At 44.1% G+C, this 20074-nt stretch overlaps 1 protein-coding gene across 2 annotated transcripts in view; it reads right to left on the bottom strand.

The window, feature by feature from the left end:
- Window positions 1-749: 749 nt before the first annotated feature.
- Window positions 750-20074, bottom strand: part of DHX9 (DExH-box helicase 9) — a 41414-nt gene continuing 22089 nt past the window's right edge. Inside the window, exons 1-23 of one of the 2 annotated variants that reach the window (XM_069981144.1) lie at window positions 19023-19073; window positions 18680-18726; window positions 18041-18177; window positions 14608-14697; window positions 14158-14319; window positions 13364-13441; window positions 12830-13021; window positions 12608-12749; window positions 12436-12518; window positions 11994-12150; window positions 10469-10569; window positions 9753-9966; window positions 9537-9631; window positions 9256-9329; window positions 7405-7557; window positions 7103-7263; window positions 5702-5813; window positions 5452-5613; window positions 5247-5374; window positions 4930-5159; window positions 3563-3678; window positions 3002-3202; window positions 750-1325 (exon numbers count right to left, since the gene is read on the bottom strand). In XM_069981144.1, the coding sequence (XP_069837245.1) occupies window positions 974-1325; window positions 3002-3202; window positions 3563-3678; window positions 4930-5159; window positions 5247-5374; window positions 5452-5613; window positions 5702-5813; window positions 7103-7263; window positions 7405-7557; window positions 9256-9329; window positions 9537-9631; window positions 9753-9966; window positions 10469-10569; window positions 11994-12150; window positions 12436-12518; window positions 12608-12749; window positions 12830-13021; window positions 13364-13441; window positions 14158-14319; window positions 14608-14697; window positions 18041-18177; window positions 18680-18710 (3171 nt within the window). In that variant the 5' untranslated portion in view covers window positions 18711-18726; window positions 19023-19073 and the 3' untranslated portion in view covers window positions 750-973. Of the gene's footprint in view, window positions 1326-3001; window positions 3203-3562; window positions 3679-4929; window positions 5160-5246; window positions 5375-5451; window positions 5614-5701; window positions 5814-7102; window positions 7264-7404; window positions 7558-9255; window positions 9330-9536; window positions 9632-9752; window positions 9967-10468; window positions 10570-11993; window positions 12151-12435; window positions 12519-12607; window positions 12750-12829; window positions 13022-13363; window positions 13442-14157; window positions 14320-14607; window positions 14698-18040; window positions 18178-18679; window positions 18727-19022; window positions 19074-20074 lie in introns of those variants that run through there. The other variant, XM_069981143.1, reaches the window with a different exon arrangement.

Below are 20074 nucleotides of genomic sequence, written 5' to 3' on the forward strand. Positions count from 1 at the left end.
CAATGTTAAACTTTAATTAAAAAAAAAAAAAAGTTATAGATCTAATATCCTCCTGTGGCATCCTCAGATCTGCCGCTGAGGTGCACTCATGTCAGCACCCCACTCAGCCAATCACTGGCCAGAGTGCTGTCCTGCTTCAGTCACTGATTGGCTGAGTACGCTGTCACTGCCAAGTCCATCTCGAAAGTGGCAATGGACCTGAAGGTAAAATAAGATGCATAGAAAGTAAGAAACATAAAAAAAAAAGGCTGGATGCATTAACACACTTTAAAGATCACTGATGGGTGAAGGGAACAACATTATTCAGTGAAAATGGCCCCTGTCAATGGTTGGGATGTATTAGGCTGCAGCTGAACAAAAACTTTCTGCAGCACATTTTTACTATTTGGGAGCCTAAAACTAAAAATGGGAGAAAGTGACCAGGTTTGACAAATCAGGTTTTCTTTTACATTGTGTGGACAGCCAGCTGATGGGTCACTTATCTATGGAAGAGATGGCACTAAGATACACTATGGGAGTAAAGAAAGCTGGCGGAGGCAGTGTCATGCACAGGGACCTAGAGCACCCCATTGAAGATGGAGGGGTCCACTTTTTTTTTTTTATCCCCTTGCAACCCCTTAAAGTACTCATGTACAGTAAATACCTGCGAAATTATAAACCAATGATTGCTTAGTACATGGAATCTCTTTTGTTTTTCCACATATTTAGTTTTAAACAAATATTTTGAAATAAAATACTCAAGACTAAAATCTTATTAAAAAGCAGATTAGCTTGCCAATTTCCTTTATTGGCTACAGTGAATCCATAAAGTACAAAAAAACAAAACAAAATGACATTTACAATCTGAATACTACTTGTACAAAGAATGTGTCTACTGCCTTCAAGGGCAGCAACATGCACCTAATTTTCCACTGGTACACTGAAGTTTGAAAAAAAACAAAACAAAAAAAAAACAACCCAGAGACCAAAGTCTTTAGAACCCTCCTTGTGACTGGCCCCTGAAACCACCACCGCCACCTTGATAGTTTCCTCCAAAGCCACCGCCTCGTGCTTGGAATCCACCTCTGAATCCGCCTCCTTGGTTTCCTCCTCTGAATCCACCACCTCGATTTCCACCTCTGAAGCCACCGCCTTGGTTTCCGCCCCTGTAGCCACCGCGGAAGCCTCCACCATAGTTACTGCCCCTGTAGCCACCACCTCTGAATCCACGATAACCGCCTCCTGAGTTGGAGCCACCACGGTAGCCGCCACCTCCTCTGTTACCTTGGTATCCACCACCACCATCAAATCGTGCCATCTTAGGAGGACGAGGCCCATCTCCAAACCTGCACAGAAAGTTAAAAAAATAAAATAAAATAAATTGCACTATGCTATCTTCTTTATCACTTAGGTCTTCTATACTGATCAGTAAGGTATTCAGCCAAGAATGTGTTCAGCAATGGGAGAATAAAAAATAAATAAATAAAAAAAATAAAAATAAATTTAACATTGCAAATATTCTTGCAGCAAACGACGACTCCATGGAAGCTTTGGCTTTGTGGTTACAGAATGCATCGAAAGCCACAGTGTTGTGCTTGGCAGTCATCTTTAGGGCAAGGAGTGCCAAAACGTATGCCCTTAATTATCTGTCTAACATTTATTACCGAACCAATGAATAGATCATACATGCTTTAGGGCCCTTGCACATAGAGTAAAAAAAGAGGCTGAATTTATTAGCGAAGTCTGCTTAACATTCTGCCTATCCTATTTCTTCAATGGGATTTCTCTTGTACATTCTTTGAGCGGAGAGCAGTTTACAAGAGAAACCCCATTGAAGAAATAGGACAGGCAGGATTTTGAGTGGAATCCGCTAGTAAATTCAGCCTCTTTTACTTAGTGTGAAAGGGCCCTAAAGCACGTACGATCTATTCATTTGTTCGGTAATAAGCATTAGACTGGTAATTGTGGGCATGTGTCTTGGCACTCCTTGCCCTAAAGGAGACTGCCAAGCGTCTTATTCCGTGTGCAAGGGGCCTTAGACTGTAAAGGGGCAGTCTAGGCAAAATAAAAAAAATAAAAAAGGGTGATAAGAACAAAGATTTACTGACCCATGGCAGTGCCCCTGTTCATAGTCCTCTCGTGGTCTCCTGTATCCACGGACGTCACAGTCCCACAGTAAACTGCTGTTAGCCAGTCTTGGACAGGACAATACAGCAGCCACTGATTGGCTTGAGCAGGCAACTCCTGTGGGGACGTGACGTCAGTGGATCCAGGAGATAAGAGAAGACCAGTGGTTGCCAGTGAGCAGCGGTGATGCTGCTGTGGGAGCAGAGGGACAGGTGAGCATTAGTGATGAGTGAACATGTTCGTATGAACATGACGCTAATTGTTTGTGTTCACCGATCATGAACGATTTGTTCGATGGTCGGAACGGTTACAACAATCATCTTTGAACATATTCGAACTTGCAAATGTATGCAACTGCATCATTTAAGTTTTGCACCTGATAATATGTGCGTAGACCGAAACTTACTCTTCTACTGTATGTTTGTTATTTGTTCATGAGTGTTTGGCGAACACGAACATCGGGATATTTGCTCATCACTAGTGAGCATAACTCGTTTAGTAAGTTCTCATTTAAACTCTTAACATGTTCCCATAGTGTCGGGGACGCTGAGAACCAAGGTCATAGTCTTACCTTAATTCTCAGGGTAGTTTTTGCTAAATCTTCACTTTAAATCAATGTGTAAATTTGGTGGTTTGGTGCACTGGGGGTGAGGAGAAGTGTGTAGTTATGTGATTCACCTATCTAACCAAGACAAGCTACATAATAATTCTATGTAGCTCATCTACTAAGGTGAGAGGAAAAAGTCAGCAACCTAGGGAGTGAAGTGTGTAACTATAGGGTTCTCCCTCCAGTAAATACTTGCTGGGACATGTGAAAGTTTTTTTTCCCCCAATAATAAGCACATATTATGGCTCCTGTGTGATCGTGTCACCTGGCGCACAATCTGTTGCTCACCTAGAATTTCCAATCATAAGATTTATTCCGGCTGTGGATGGCTTGGATAATAAGCGAATGATGTTCAGCATCCTCTCATTGACAGGATCCAGTTGAGTCAAAATGTCTGGCTGTTTAGTAACTTCTACAACAAGTGCTTCCATTGCAGATTTCAGTGAGGTAACTGAAGCGGCATCCTCGTGGGGCATTAACAGCTTGATCCTGTGAAGCAGACAATTCTATAATTCACCACAGTCTATAGGAAATATCCCATGTATTATTGGGCTTCTACTCTGACAGCAAGCCGTGATATTGAAAATCAGGAGCAATCGAAACAATGTATATTAGAACATATCAGTAAGAAGCATAACCTTTCATTACACATAAAGAAATTACACCAAAAGAACATATCACAATGCAGGTCAGCTGCTGCAGACTTTGTCAGCTTTACAGTACAACATATGGGAAAATCACTGAGAGCCAAGACATCTGGCCTGAATCAGACCATGGAACCACCTCCACAAACTTACACAAAGGCACAAGAAAAAAAAAAAAGCACAATTAATACGTCAATACACATACCACTCATCCAAGAGTATTATCTGTCCATCTGACGTGACTTTTTTGGAGGCGAAGAGGAGCAGCTGTATGGGACTCACCATGGTCATCACTTTAGCAGAAATGGCTCTTGTACGGATCTGAAAACAATATATTCATGATTTACCTTCTTAAAATACACCTCTGGTTTCTAAAAACATTGGATGTGTGAAAATGTTTGCATCTAATGGGGGACAGTTTTCCCCCCAGTAATTACAGGAGTTTCCAATTACAGACACTGGCATTTAATAGTATTGAGATCCAAGTTATCCTTAAAAAAAATGCTAAAAAAAAGCAAACTTGATGTGCAAACAAACAATAAAAAAGTGAAAAGTCCCAAAAATTCATGGTGACACAACTAAATATAAAAAACCCAAAAAAAAGAAAAAGCTAAGGCCAAATGCCACAGACCACAACTACAGCTATGGACAGAACTTTGGCTGTGCACCTGCAGCCATCAGCAACCTGTCCGCACTGGCACAGACCCCTTCATTGACAAAAGGAGATTGGGGCTGCACAGTTATGGGTCACCAGTATTTTTTGCGTTATGGATCCTGGCCCCAACACACATCCGTATGAAATAAATGGGTCCGTATCTGTCAGCAAATGTGTCTGGGGCCTAAATCTTTTAAATTTACTGCATATTAAAAACTCATCTGATTCAAAAATTTCAAGATCATCCTGAATTTAGAGGGTTGGATTTGAACGCACTTGTGGTTTCGGTTTAACTACTGACATAAACAAAACAAAAAACTGTATATAAACCTAGACAAAGGGTTACTGCCATCTGGGCATTTATGGCCTATCCACAGGCTGTGTTTCTATTCTCATTGACCTATATTTGGCTGCTTTCAGCTTTGTTGCCACCTCCAGAAGCTGCAACCAGGCTGGAGGGGACCAGAGGGTCCTCAAAGTACAAGCAGGTAACAAAGGTGGGATCCCCATAGACTGGGCATTTATCTGCATCCTAATCCACCCACATCCTATGGATGTTATAAATGCCCAGATGGGAACAGAGGCTCATGCTATATGCAATTTCTCCCAAGGAATAAGGGAGATGATGTGACAATTAGGCAATGGTCCCACTAGTTTCACACTTCCACTTTTAATGATATAATCTGAAAGCTGTTGATGCATTTTCCATGTTCTTTTTTATATTCCTGCTGCCAATATTTTTAACAATCTGCTCTGTTAGAGGAGGACAGTTATAATGAAAAATGACATGAGCGTGAGCCATGCCAGACGTCAGGAATAGAATGTACAGTACACAGGGAGAAGTGGAAGAAAATGGTTTGGGCTCATCACCTATGAAATACTGGACTTTTCTATAGCAGTTTTACCAGACTACTTACCTTTTCGCCAAAAACAAAGAACGGGGAGGGGTACTTCATGTCCTGGCTGCTGAAGGGGCAGTTGACGGAGGATTTGTGAATAAGTGCATTGCGGCCCTCGGTTGTGAGGATTTTTCTTTTTTCCTTGTGGTAACAGACATTGGGATACACACCAAACGCTAACAGGGAGATGACCACATCCAGGTTATTATCTGGACCGGTGTTGTTGAAAACTTGATTCATTAAACATTCTAAAAAGAAACAGGAAAACAAGTGACGTTATTACAGAAGTAAGAGGAACGAGAAAACGGCAATCAGCTTTACTGTGGCTGGCTTACCTTCAGGAAACCCTGCATTTATCAAGATGTCTTTCAGCTGCACTTTAGCTTCCCATGTCATACGCAAGGTTGACATATTAAGACGCTTGTGTTCACAAAATCTGATCTCTGCATCTTCGCCTCCCATCCTAAAAAGAGAGAAAGATGAAGATACAAAAATACAGACCCTTCAATGTTAAAGTAGTTTTATACCCAGCTAACATACCGTGCATCATCCCAGGCTTGAAACACAGACAACAGAGCCACGTGATCAGAAAACCGATTGCCGGCAAAGTTTCTGTGCACATATCCCAGTCTCCGACCTTCACTGATGAATGGTTCTGGGAAACACGTGGCGGCAGAAATTGTGCAGACTGCATCCCCAACACTGCAATAATATACAAAATCATGTCATATCTCATCCTCGGAGATTGGAGCAAAAATCATTTATATTGTAGGATCTCTCATGTACTCACAAGAAGATACAGCCCATGATCATCATTTTTCCCAATCGTGGCTCAATAGGCAATTTAGCCAATATTCTTCCTAGCGGAGTCAGCTCATCATTTGTATCCAAAGCATCGAGCTCTGAGAAGACAAACGCAGACAACCAATAATTACATCTCATTCAGCGAGGCTTCGTCCTAAAGAGACCCTGTCAGGGTGTTACTGCCAGAACTAGGGACAGACTCCTTCATTACAACTACATATGATTTACCACAGAACCCTGCAGTATCTCAGGGCAATTACAGAATAAAAACTGAATAAGGAACAAAGAATCATCTAGACTGCTCCCTGCTGGACACGATTGACAAGTCTCTCACTTGGCAGATCTGTCAATTAGTCCCTTAAAATGGGGGATGACAGTTCCCCCCCCAAAAGCTATAGAGTATGCCTTTCCTAAAACACTCTCTTCTTTGGGCCATTGCTCATATGTCAGAGACACATCACATGTTTTCAATAGTGTGGGTCAGACCACTACCAATCAGAACAAGAAGTCAGGAGAAGACTCTGCCAGGCGTGTTCCAGGTTCTGTCATGTGAAGATGGCCGTCTCACTCATAAGGCTGCAGCAGCACTTCACTCCCCGCTTATTCTCCTGATTTGTCGTGGTCTTTGACAAGTTTTGTTTTGCCGACTGCTACACTTAACATGTTTATGATAATGGGGATATAAGACCAGAGATGGATTCCATCTTTTCTATCATACCACCTATGGTAAATCAGTTCAATCTCAATAGTTTAATCTCAGGTCCTGGCTTAAAGGAGAAGTCCGGCAAATTTTTTTATTAAAGTATTGCCCCCCAAAAGTTCAAATCACCAATATACACTTATTACAGGAAATGCTTATAAAGTGATTTTCCCTGCAATTACTACTGCATCAAGGCTTCACTTCCTGGATAACATGGTGATGTCACTTCCTGGATAACATGGTGATGTCACTACCCGACTCCCAGAGGTGTGCGGGCTGTGGCTGCTGGAGAGCATGATGGCAGAGGGATGCTCAGTGTCCCTCCAGTGCCCTGTGTCCCTCAGTGTCCCCCTGCCATCATCCTCTCCAGCAGCCACAGCCCGCACAGCTCTGGGAGTTGGGGCGTGACATCACCATTTTATCCAGGAACTGAAGGCTTGATGCAGTAGTAAGTGCAGGGAAAAAAGCCCTTTAAAAGTATTTCCCATAATAAGTGTATATTGGTGATTTGTATAACTTTTGGGAGGCAATACTATACTTAAATAAAATTTTTCGATGGACTTCTCCTTTAATTCTAAACTTTTATTTCTCTGAAAAGTGAAAATTATCCTGTATATAACGTACACACTCCGCTGTAAAACACAAAACTGAGCCAACCACCGCTATCCATAAACGTTCATCACTTACCCCTTAGAGTGTGCTCAGCTTCTATGACAGCATCCAGAGGTGGTGGTTCTATGGCCTTCGATAGAAAGTGTCCAATGGCACCCAACCGTAAGAGTTTAATGCTTAGAGCCACTTCATGCAAAGGAGTACGGAATATTTCCGGTGTAAGGTGATTTTCCAAGCTAGAAAGTACATTAATTTACTGAAGTTGATTACAGAACACACAATGCTTTTCATCATTCTAATACGCCCAAAAGACCAACAAAACCACCCTTAAAAAAACAATACCCTTGCCACTTCCTAAATTCTTCCTAACTTCTCACCGTTCAAAACGTGCCCTACTGCACAAATGGAAACAAAAGCCTGGCCGTACACGTCCTGCTCGCCCCTTCCTCTGTTCCAGGTTGGTTTTGGAGGCCCAGACGGTGGCATAGTTTGTCATGTTGTTGTGAGACGTAAACAGCTTCACTTTTTGTCTGCAAATCAAAAAAGCATATCAAACAAGCTGATCCTCATGGATGTATAGATACTGGCTTCATGCACACAGGTCATGACAGATGGATAGTAAACAACACAGTAAAAATCAGATGTAAATAAAAGATCATTGAAATCAGCGAGTGCTTAAATGGATCCTTTCCATGTCTCTGTTCCTCAAATTGTATAAAGAAAAATCAGGCTAAGAAGCAAACGTAGATGTGAACCCAGCCTTATTTGTAAACTGTATCTACAACAGTGTGGCCCATCTGTAAGTCTGAACCATTGGGTCAGTCTAGGGCTGGGCGATATGGCCTAAAATTTATATCACGATATAATTTGATGCATGCACGATATAACGATATATCACGATATATAAAAAAAATTTTTGTGTGTATACTCACCCCCCCCCCTTGCCAGTCATCAGCCTTCCCCTGTGCCAGTGATCAGCCCTCCCCTATGCCTTCAGCCCCCTTTGTGCCAGTTATCACCCCCCTTGCCAGTCATCAGCCTTCCCCTGTGCCATCAGCCCACCCTGTGCCAGTGATCAGCCCTCCCCTGTGCCATCAGCCCCCCTTGCGCCAGTCATCAGCCCCCCTTGCCAGTCATCAGCCTTCCCCTGTGCCATCAGCCCTCCCTTGTGCCAGTTATCACCCGCCTTGCCAGTCATCAGCCCCCCTTGCCAGTCATCAGCCTTCCCCTGTGCCATCAGTCCACCCTGTGCCAGTCATCAGCCCTCCCTTGTGCCAGTTATCACCCGCCTTGCCAGTCATCAGCCCCCCGTTGCCAGTCATCAGCCCCCCGTTGCCAGTCATCAGCCCCCCGTTGCCAGTCATCAGCCCCCCGTTGCCAGTCATCAGCCCCCCGTTGCCAGTCATCAGCCCCCCGTTGCCAGTCATCAGCCCCCCGTTGCCAGTCATCAGCCCCCCGTTGCCAGTCATCAGCCCCCCGTTGCCAGTCATCAGCCCCCCGTTGCCAGTCATCAGCCCCCCGTTGCCAGTCATCAGCCCCCCGTTGCCAGTCATCAGCCCCCCGTTGCCAGTCATCAGCCCCCCGTTGCCAGTCATCAGCCCCCCGTTGCCAGTCATCAGCCCCCCGTTGCCAGTCATCAGCCCCCCGTTGCCAGTCATCAGCCCCCCGTTGCCAGTCATCAGCCCCCCGTTGCCAGTCATCAGCCCCCCCCCCCCAGTGCCAGTCATCTCCCCTCTCAGTTTTCCAGCCATTTCATGTGCCAGCCATCATGTCCCCCCAGCCAGGGCCATCATCAGCCCCATGCCAAGCCATCTGCCGCCCCCGACCCCTCTGCTACTTACCTTTCCTGCAGGGCTGGCTGATGGAGTCCGCGAGGCGAGATGGGCCGCGTTTTCTTCCCAGCATGCACTGGGAGACCTGACATCACACGCATCAGCGCGCTAGCGCGCTGACTATGCGTGAACGGGAGGCCCTGCAGCGCGGTACCACGGAGCGGTAAGTGAGAAGCTTATTCACTACCGCTCCGTGGTATATCGCGATATGACGATATGCCAAAAATCTATATCGTCAACCGAATTGATGACGATATTTTGGCATATCGTTTATATCGCCCAGCCCTAGGTCAGTCTATGATTAATATGAACAATCTCATACACCGGTTAGCCATGCTTATTCGAATATGAAGGGCTGGCATAATACACAAAGCCAATGTATTCATGTGGACTTACTTGCAGGAGTCTATGACATAAACAACATCATTTATAGTGATACTGGTTTCGGCAATATTTGTAGACAGGATAACCTGTTGGATTTAAAATAAAATGTGTGAATGGCAGGCAATGGCTGCTGCATATTATATACCTGGTAATATGTCTTTCCCCACAACCATTATATTTTTATATTTGTTAAACATGTTTTATAATAGTAACAACTACTACAATATAGATGAACATTTTGTGCTATCGGGGACAATATCGTAACACTTATACAAGTACTTTTTTTTTTTTACCTTGATTATTCCATCTGGAACGGGGTCAAACACTTTTCTTTGCTCCTCTCGAGGTATCTGGGAATGCAGTGGTAAAATTCGGTAATGATGGCTACCTACATTTAAAAAAAAAATAAAAATAAATAAAATTACTGGTTGAGCTTGAAACCTAGGACCCCAGTGCTGCCAACCATACAAAATCCCACAATCACTACAGACAAATGCAGGTAACCTTACCAAAATGAGGGTTCATCTCCAGATGCTTCTGCATGGCGTAAATGAGGTTCCAGCCAGGTAAAAACACCAGCACAGCGCCAGGGACGTTCAGTGTTTCAATATATTGTAAGAGTGCTTCAATGAGTTCAATAGGAGTTTCCTTTTCACTCAGCTGTGACATGGAACGGCGAGTCTCAGGGCCATATCCCTCACCGCACACCAGGTTACAATTTGTCTGCAGGATTAAGAAAAGGATTGGTAAGTACACCTTTGGAATGGAGAAAACAGCAGATTTAACGTACTGTGCAGACAGGAGTGGCGCGTTTTTTTTTTTTTATTCCTTTTGGGGGCCAGGAACCAAAACAAATCTGTAGTCACCAGAATTTACTTAAGACTTATGTCTGATACGCAGGACTCAAGGTGGCCATACACCTTCAATAGTATTGTTCAGCTGTGAGTTATTTCTCCAGTTCGTCCCCTTCTATGGAGAAGGGAGGGGTAAGCCACAACCAGAGTGCTCTGGCTGTGGCTTATCTCTCCTAGAACAAAGGGAAGGGGCAGTAATTTCACACCACGTCCGACCCCCATCTCCATTGACATCTGACTGTGGTCGTTTGGGAGAGCACCATACACCTTATACTGACGGCTGAACCTGTCACAAGTGACAGGTATGACCAACAAAAGTAAAAGGGTGCATGGGGACTTTTACTAAAATCCCCCCCAATGTGTCTACTCACATCATCATCCTCTCCACCTTCCTCATCTTTGTCTTTCTTCTTCCTTTCCAGTGGAGGGGGTCTGAACTGAGTCATCTGAATGCAGTCTTCTAAGAAGTACTCTAGAAAAATGTCAAGGAGAAAAATGTAAAACTACACTTATTTTGCTAAATTGTACCCAAATAGTGCCAAAAGGCTGTGTAGATTAGTTAAAGGAGAAGTCCAGCAAAATTTTTTATTAAAGTATTGTATAGCCCCCCAAAAGTTATACAAATCACCAATATACTCTTATTACTGGAAATGCTTATAGGTGCTTTTTCCCTGCACTTACTACTGCATCAAGGCTTCACTTCCTGGATAAAATGGTGATGTCACGACCCGACTCCCAGAGCTGTGCGGGCTGTGGCTGCAGGAGAGGATGATGGCAGAGGGATGCTCAGTGTCCCTCCAGTGTCCTGTGTCCCTCAGTGTCCCCCTGCCATCATCCTCTCCAGCAGCCACAGCCCACACAGCTCTGGGAGTCGGGTCGTGACATCACCATTTTATCCAGGAAGTGAAGCAGTAGTAAGTGCAGGGAAAAACTGCTTCTCCTTTAATATAGTGTATTAAACACATAATACATAGAAACAGCTACAGCACCAACAGTACATAGTCACTGCAGGTGATTTGTATCAGTAAACAAAACTTTTAACGACTATAAAGATTGACTCAAATTTTAAAAGGAAACAACAACGTTTCAATAACTATACTGTCGCACGTCTTTCCTTTTATAGACTGAAAATGTTGGAAGGACACCTATTCTAATTTTACCCTAATTCTAACTCTAACACCTAAAAAAGGACAATCACCTATTATGAGTGATCGCCAAGTGTCTCCCTCTCTCCGCACCAACTTAACAAGTGTCCTTTGTTTCCCAAATGTAAATAAAGTGCAGGTCAACCATGTTTTTTGACACTCAATTCACAGGGAAAAGACACCAACAACCAAGTACAGCACTTGGTTATTTTTGCCAGTTCCTATAGTGAGAGGATGAGCAGCCGCACGCATGCTTGTCTGCTGGGCCATTTACAATCGGGGCCAAGGTACTCTCTCCATTCTCATGTGTGGGGGCTCAGCAATTGGACTTAAACTGACTCGATACTTATCCTCAACCCCTTTATGTAGAGTCAATTGAAGCCCACCGCTTTTAGTCTTTCAATCTTAAAGCATGCTGAGTTGCAAGCAATACACATGCATGTTGTAATATTAAGTGGTGGCGGCGAAAAAATACAATTAACATAAAAGTGCACAATGGCCCAGATTTGTCAATTACTGACAGATAACATTTATTTACTATGCAGGCTGAGCTGTAAGTTGTTATCAGGAAGCAAGCAGCTTGGTTTTTCTAGCAAAAGTTGGAAAGCAAACAGGCAACACAAAAGGGATTAAGGGTATTTATCAAAATGTCCCATATTAAAAAGGTAAAATCCAAGCCTAGAACATACAATGCATTAAAAACTATAGAATTTCTTATGAAACCACCACATATTGAGCACAGAAAACACACCTTGCACAGGAAACGTTCGACCATATACTTCAATAATGGGACAGTTAAAGAAATATTCACAGAACATGCTGGTATCTATAGTGGCAGACATAAGGATGACTCTGATATCAGGGAAAGCTTGGATCACATCCCGCAGTACGACCAGCAAGAAATCAGTCTAGAAGAGAGGGGGGGAAAAAAACCCAGAAGATTAAAAGGAAGAATATGTAATCATAAAATAACGACTTGTAACCAGATTACCTGCACTTCATGGAAATAAGTGGGTATTTATGTGAAAAAAATCAAAATAACGGAGTGAGTCATTGACACAAATAAAGTCTTGTATTATACATTATAATATTCCATAGTACAAATTATAAACCATTTACTTTACATTAGTAAACAAACAAAAAGGGACAGATCCTGTACTGCAACCTACTACCTTGGTAGAAAAAAAACTTACGTTAATATCACGTTCATGGATTTCATCCACAATCACATGGCTAATTCCTCTGATTCCAGCCTCCAGTTTTCGCAGGAGCACACCTGTAAGAACAGATTAAAGTGTGAAAATGTGAACATTTATGCTTTTAATAGATAAAAGTACAACTGCAGCTACAGAAAGCGCTACTCACCGACTGTGCAGAACAGTATGCTGGCATGTGGACGAGGCAACACAGACTCAAATCGTACACTGTAACCACAGCTTTTCCCGACCTCTTCTCCCCTCTCATACGCAACACGCTCGGCCACAGAGACAGCACTGATTCTACGGGGCTGAAGAGAACATTGCAAATCTTTTAGCCCCAACTCATGTTTTACCATATTAGCATGACAGACCTGGCTCTTAGTCCTACCTGAGTCACCACAATGTTACACTGGGCTGCTTGGTCATTCTGAATAAACTCATCCAGAATATATTGCGGGACTTGGGTGGTTTTACCACAGCCGGTAGCTCCACGAATGATTATAACTGAGCTGCTGTGTATTGCACCCAAGATTTCACTCTGAAACTTCTTGACAGGCAGAGACTCTCGTTCATGCAGAATCTGTGGGATCAACAATAGGTCAGTAGAAGTATTACATGCACCTCAATTAAGCCGAGTTCACATACTCAAGGCGGTCTGGCGTCCTTTTACCAGAAACTGATAACAGCTGAAGGCAAAAAGGCATTACCCATAGTTGTATAGTTGTCATCATCCTTTCACTTTTTCTCTCCCCCCCCTCCCCCGTAACGTCAGTTTACCTTCAGCGCTTTGCTACCGTCCCAGAGGGAAACTAAGCCAGACTGACTGGGTAAATGTGAAGAGGACCCTTACGGAACTTAAAAGTAACATCTTATTGAACTTGCTTGTCAAATGACAGAAATCATTTCGGAAAGAATCACTCACCGGCTGCAGGTTCTGATCTTGTTCCAGTTGGTACATTAGTTCATTCTTCAGGTCTGCACTGATCTGCTCTTGAGTTGCCTTAAAAGACAAGAGAAAATTTGACCAAAAGAAATGGTTGAGATTGAGTTCTAATGTTTTAATGGTTTGTGGCGGCTTTTTGTTCAACTAAAGTTAGGCCCCGTTCCCACTGAGCAGAATGCCGTTAGACTCCCATTATGAGCTGGAGGCTATGGGAGGCGCGCGCTCCTGCCTTGTCCGCACTGAACAATGAACATGTTCATTCTTCAGCGCGGACAGGGTAGGAGCACGCATCTCCCATAGACTCCCATTATGAGCAGGAGGCTAACAGCATTCCGCGGCGGACAATTCCGCTAGTTTTGCTCAGTGGGAACGGGGCCTTACTGTTCCAAAAAAAAAAAAAAAGCCTGACACATACAAGTCAAAAGTTTGTTGGTCATTAGTTGGTTAGACCGCCACCGACAGATTGATACAGACAGGAGCACCAAGCGCTAAACTCCCAGGCTCAATACTCCCGGTCTTGCTGCAGGAGTAAGGATGTGTAGTAAACCTTGGAACCCAACAACGAGACGGGAAGAGCGTTGATAGCTCCCCTCAAGTGGTGGGCTTCTAACAGCCACCCCCCCAGCTGATTAACAACATTTGACACACCTCTTTGGCAAACATTCTTTTTTACAAAGCGACAAAATCTCTTTAAGAGCCAAAGTTGTGTTCCTTATAGCAAGCTGTTGTAACATACAAAGGCAAAAGAAACATTCTTTCCCACTACTACTTACAAATGCAAGAGGACCTTCGTCAATGTTGCTGCTGGTCCATGGGTTCCAGTTTTCCTGTGGTGGGGACCAGGGCACCACACCAGAATGACTCTGTCGCTGAGAAGGCTCAAAGTGTGTTAGCTTTCCCAGATTAAGGGACACTGGCTGGCTAGGATCCTCGGGCTGTGAAAGATAACAGGATTAGACAGAAGAAACATTACATAACCCTTTGACAAGACTGGGACTATTGTGTAGCATTTTACTGAGGGATCGCCAAACGACAGGTGTTTACTTTCTAATGGTACGACTTGTTGAGACTCAATGTACAGAACAAGAAAACAGCACAGACAAAAAGTGACAAAGGCTCAGGCAGCAAGAGAGATCAAGCAGAAGTCATATAAAAGAAATGACATGTACAATCGATCAGAAACATTCAGGGTTTACTCCTGGTAAGGAGGCGGCAATACTTACTGGATACGGCAACTCAATGTTTAGTTCCTGAATAATACTACCCAGCTGCTTCTGAACATCGGGAGCAAGGTTCACTTCATAAGGTTCAATCTGTTCATACGGAGAAGATCAAAGATGACATACGTGAAAAGAATCTCTCAAGTGGAAAGTCAGAGCTCTTTATCTTAGCTTGAAACAGACTTTGAAAACCAGAATAAAAGCAAAATGGCATAATATAATACACATGCAGTTGAAGCTTCTAAAGCCTTACATTTTGTAGGGCCCCTAATATCACACAGTGTTTTTGTGCACCTCTTATAGCTGCACAACTGCACCGCACATGTAATACAAGTCTAATATGTCTGCACTAATGCAACTAGGGATGCACGATGCACCGAAAAATCGATTCTACTATCTATTTTCGGGGCATATTTTCGGTTCGATACCAGGATTTACTGGTATTCGATACTTTATGATAAGCCGCGCAGCAGTGCGGCTTATCATAAAGTACACAGCAGAAGACATGGCAGGCAGTGAGCTGAGTGCCTGCCATGTGCTCTGCGTGGGCCCCCCTGGTGTCACCTCCTCTGTCCACCCGCCCTCCCTCTCTCCGCTCCCGGCGGCGCTAACTTCCAATAGCCGGCACACAGCGATCGTATGTGCCGGCTATTTAACTGTATAGATGCCGCTGTCACACTGACAGCGGCATTATCCCCCTCTCCTAACCTGCTCCCTATGTAGCAGGGGTCGGTTACTGTGTGTAGCAGACCCCCGCTACTAATGACTGCGGCCGGCAGTCATTTACCCTTTAGTGAAAGGGTCAGAGCAGGGTCGGCGGCTGCAGAGGGAGAGCGGCCGGTGCTTCATGAAGAGAAGGCTGAGGGCGGGGAGGAGATGCGGCCACTACATCACTACACTGTAAGGTGGGGGCCACAGGACTATGAGGGGGCGGCAGGCCGTCATGTGTTACATGACTACAGCTTCCATCATCCCCCCTGATAGCTGGTATGTGTGTGTTACATGACTACAGCTCCCATCATCCCCCCTGATAGCTGGTATGTGTGTGTTACATGACTACAGCTCCCATCATCCCCCCTGATAGCTGGTGTGTGTGTGTTACATGACTACAGCTCCCATCATCCCCCCTGATAGCTAGTGTGTGTGTGTTACATGACTACAGCTCCCATCATCCCCCTGATAGCTGGTGTGTGTGTGTGTGTGTGTTACATGACTACAGCTCCCATCATCCCCCCTGATAGCTGGTGTGTGTGTGTGTTACATGACTACAGCTCCCATCATCCCCCCTGATAGCTGGTGTGTGTGTGTTACATGACTACAGCTCCCACCATCCTCCCTGATAGCTGGTGTGTGTGTTACATGACTACAGCTCCCATCATCCCCCCTTATAGCTGGTGTGTGTGTGTGTTACATGACTACAGCTCCCATCATCCCCCCTGATAGCTGGTGTGTGTGTGTTACATGACTACAGCTCCCACCATCCTCCCTGATAGCTGGTGTGTGTGTTACATGACTACAGCTCCCATCATCCCCCCTTATAGCTGGTGTGTGTGTGTGTGTTACATGACTACAGCTCCCATCATCCCCACTGATAGCTGGTGTGTGTGTGTTACATGACTACAGCTCCCATCATCCCCCTGATAGCTGGTGTGTGTGTGTGTGTGTTACATGACTACAGCTCCCATCATCCCCCGATAGCTGGGGTGTGTGTGTGTTACATGACTACAGCTCCCATCATCCCCCCTGATAGCTGGTGTGTGTGTGATACATGACTACAGCTCCCATCATCCCCCCTGATAGCTGGTGTGTGTGTGTTACATGACTACAGCTCCCATCATCCCCCCTGATAGCTGGTGTGTGTGTGTGTGTTACATGACTACAGCTCCCATCATCCCCCTGATAGCTGGTGTGTGCGTTACATGACTACAGCTCCCATCATCCCCCTGATAACTGGTGTGTTACATGACTACAGCTCCCATCATCACCCTGACAGCTGGTGTGTGTGTGTTACATGACTACAGCCCCCATCATCTCCCTGATAGATGAAGTGTTAGGCCTCTTTCACACTATCCGTGCCGCGACCCGGCACGGATTCCCCCCCTGCCACCCAGCCGCAGAGATGACAGGAGAGCATGATGTGCTCTCCTGTCATCTCATCTACTACTCACCTACTCCCCGCACTGACCGGCTACATGCGCTTCCTGGAAGTGGCCGGGACTACGCTGCCAGGAGAAGGTATCATAGTCCAGGCCACTTCTGGTGAAGATGAAGCTGGTCAGCACAGGGAGTAGGTGAGTAGTAGATGAGATGACAGGAGAGCACATCATGCTCTCCTGTCATCTCTGCGGCTGGGTGGTGGTGGTGGTGGTGATCCGTGCCGCGATCCGCACTACGACATGTCCTATTTTTTCGCGGCGCGGGTCGCGGCACGGATCATCGTGTGAATGGCCACATTCACTTTAATGGGCCGTAAAATTGTCCGTGGTTGCTGATCCGCGACCACGGACAATTTTATGGGACGTGTGAAAGAGCCCTTAATGTAATGTCCCTTAATGTAAATAATGTCAACTTTATTTTTAAAGTTAAAAAATTAAAGGAACATAAATTGGTTCCATCGGACCTGACAGTTGGGGTGGGGGTGGGGGGCATTTCTAATATTGAGGGTTTTGTTGTGTTTTTTTTTTTTAAATATAATTTATTAAGTATCGAATTGGTATCGAGCATTGAAAAAAAAATGTTGGTATTGGTATCGAACTCAAAATTCTGGTATCGTGACATCACTAAATGCAACTATATTTCTGCCATCAGGACTAGACAAAACCTATCCACTAAGGTGACTAGCGATAGCAGCAGAGACCAAGTTTTGCTTATTGTTACTGGGGGAGAAAAGGTCCTGTTGGGATCACTAAGAAAGCAGGGAATGCTGTGACTAGTGTGGAAGTGGCAGGCTTGTTCTAAGGGGAGAGCACAGGACTCAGTTACATGGTAGAATCCCATGGTAATGGTGCAGGGGTCGGCTGCATTTTTTTGGCACCATGGTAATGCTGCATGCAAATTTTAGGCACAACTATTGTAACATTAAGAACACTAACTAGACTGTGTAGCTGCTGTTTTAGGAACGATCATTCAGACCATAAGCGGCCCATGTGCCAGACATCAGTCGACACGTGAGCAAACTCTGACCCGTCTGAGCTTTTGTGTTATTGGTGTAAAAGTTATTGGTCGCATATCTCTGTCTGTAAACAGAGGTAGTACAATAACAATTCATTCAAACTATACAGCAATCGTTCATGTGGCCGACTGCCTGATTTGTATCTTGTAAAAGGTACTGAAAGAGAGTGCCAATCTCACTAATGGACACTAGTTTGGGTCTCAATGGTACTATATTGGGTTGTCTAAAGGAGCCTTATTCAGCTACTTGTAGTAGAAAACTCACCGATTCCCCTTCCTTCTTTCTGGTTAGTCCAGAGAATGGCTCAATAACACTCAAGTGATACAACTGCCGCACAATTGACAGAGCACAAGACTGTGCCGCCAGCCTTTTGTTGGATCCATGCTCTCGGGCGTAAATGCCTTTAGAACAAATTGTACAGAAAATTGAAGCAAAGAAAAAGGGGGATACAAGTAAAAACAAAACAACCACAACATTAAATGTAAAAGTTGTAGAAAAATGAGGCAAGCAAAGATAAAAAAACATTCTTGTAAAAATAACCACTGGTGCATGGGCAAGACAATGGCTCAGTGACTAATGTGGTTATCTGGTTGCTGTGGTTTACAACCATAGGCAAAAAGTAGGGGTATAAGGGCTATATTACACAGAAAAATTATTGTGCAAAAAAATAATTATAATGTTCGAATTTAAGCAATAATCTTTTCATGTGGAGACAAATAACTAACCAAAATTCGTTAGCATGTCATTGATCGCATCTTTTGAGCGGACCATTAAATCATTGTCAATCGTTTACAAATCTTTTGGTGTACGTACACATTGTTCATTTAAGACAAAAAAAAAAAATAAAAAAATCCCCCCCCCCCCCCCCATCCACAGTGGAATAGACAAGTATGATAAACTTACTGCGTCCAAGCTGCTTAACATACAGGTTCATCTCAGCAAAAAAGCTCCTGCAACGACAGACAGATGTTTAGATTTCAAAAGCCGCAAAAGGCCTCAGAGAGAACAGAGGATATATCAAAGTCACATACTGGGCCTAGTACCATATAAATACATACACACAAGAAATCACAGTGGAGTTAGCTGTACCACATTTTCAAGCAAGGTATAAAATAATCATAAATGAGAATTAATACAGGTGAAGTATCACAAAGTCATTGCTCTCACACAAAACAATATCAATGGTTAGTCACAGCTCCAGCCATTACACAGGACCAGTCAGTCTTGCAGCCCAAGCGTCACTGACCTGCACACCTCTCCCTAGCAGACAGCGCCTGTGTGTTTCTCAGCCGGCCTTTTGTTCACCTGAAAAAAGTGACACCAGGAATCAGCAAGCAGCACTTAAATTCACATGGGATAACTTAGTCCAGCCTAAGTGTTAGCCCATGTTTTAAAGAAAAAAAAGCCGATTCCTGTTGTCACCATTTTTCATTCCAACATCCATAGCTTGCTTAGTTTCACTGTTTACGTCTAAACAGAAAACACTATGCACAAAAAGGGGTAAAAATACAAAGATTTAAAAAAAAAAACAAAAAAAAAAAAAACACAAACATCTTTTTTGCCCCCTTAGCTTATCAATTACAATAAAGTTGTAGTATGACAGCACAGATAATTTTGAGGTGTACGAGTTTTACCGGGAGTAACAGAGATGCTCCCTGTAATGCTCTATTACAACGACAGGCTGGGAAACACACATGCACTGTGAGAGAGGACTCTGAGGAGGCTGATAGTATAGGCATACGGGTAACCACATGTCATTCTCTACTTATCCATCAATTCCAGGAAGGAACAGGTGAATGCTGAGGAGGAGGATTTATTATGACTTTCCAGGGAATATGTATCCTTGGTTCTAATATTATTGCTAATATCTACAAAAAAAGATACTAGGAACATGTCCACAGAGAAACATTTTTTCATCCACAGATATACCCAAGTTCCATGTACTTTCAAATGAGATGGAAATGCAAAGGACTGAAGATTGTGTAAATCTGCAGCATTTCTGCATTTTGCTGTGCAATGCCATTGCAGACTAGTCTGCGGTGTGTGCATTCACTCTAAAAGTATGTAGAAGAGCCGGCTTTCTGTGTCTTCTATTGAAGGGCAAGAGCTATTACCCCCTCAGACCATGTCAAAGGTCTCTCTCCAAACCAGCCAGGAACTTGCTCTTTATGAAAAAGGAGGAGTTTTTACTCACCGTAAACTCTCTTTCTCGTAGTCTTCATTGGGGGACACAGACACCGTGGGTATAGGCTGCTGCCACTAGGAGGCTGACACTAAGAAAAAACAAAACAAGTCGGC

Source organism: Dendropsophus ebraccatus, chromosome 8, assembly GCF_027789765.1.
Source record: "Dendropsophus ebraccatus isolate aDenEbr1 chromosome 8, aDenEbr1.pat, whole genome shotgun sequence".
Taxonomy (NCBI): Eukaryota; Metazoa; Chordata; class Amphibia; order Anura; family Hylidae; genus Dendropsophus; species Dendropsophus ebraccatus.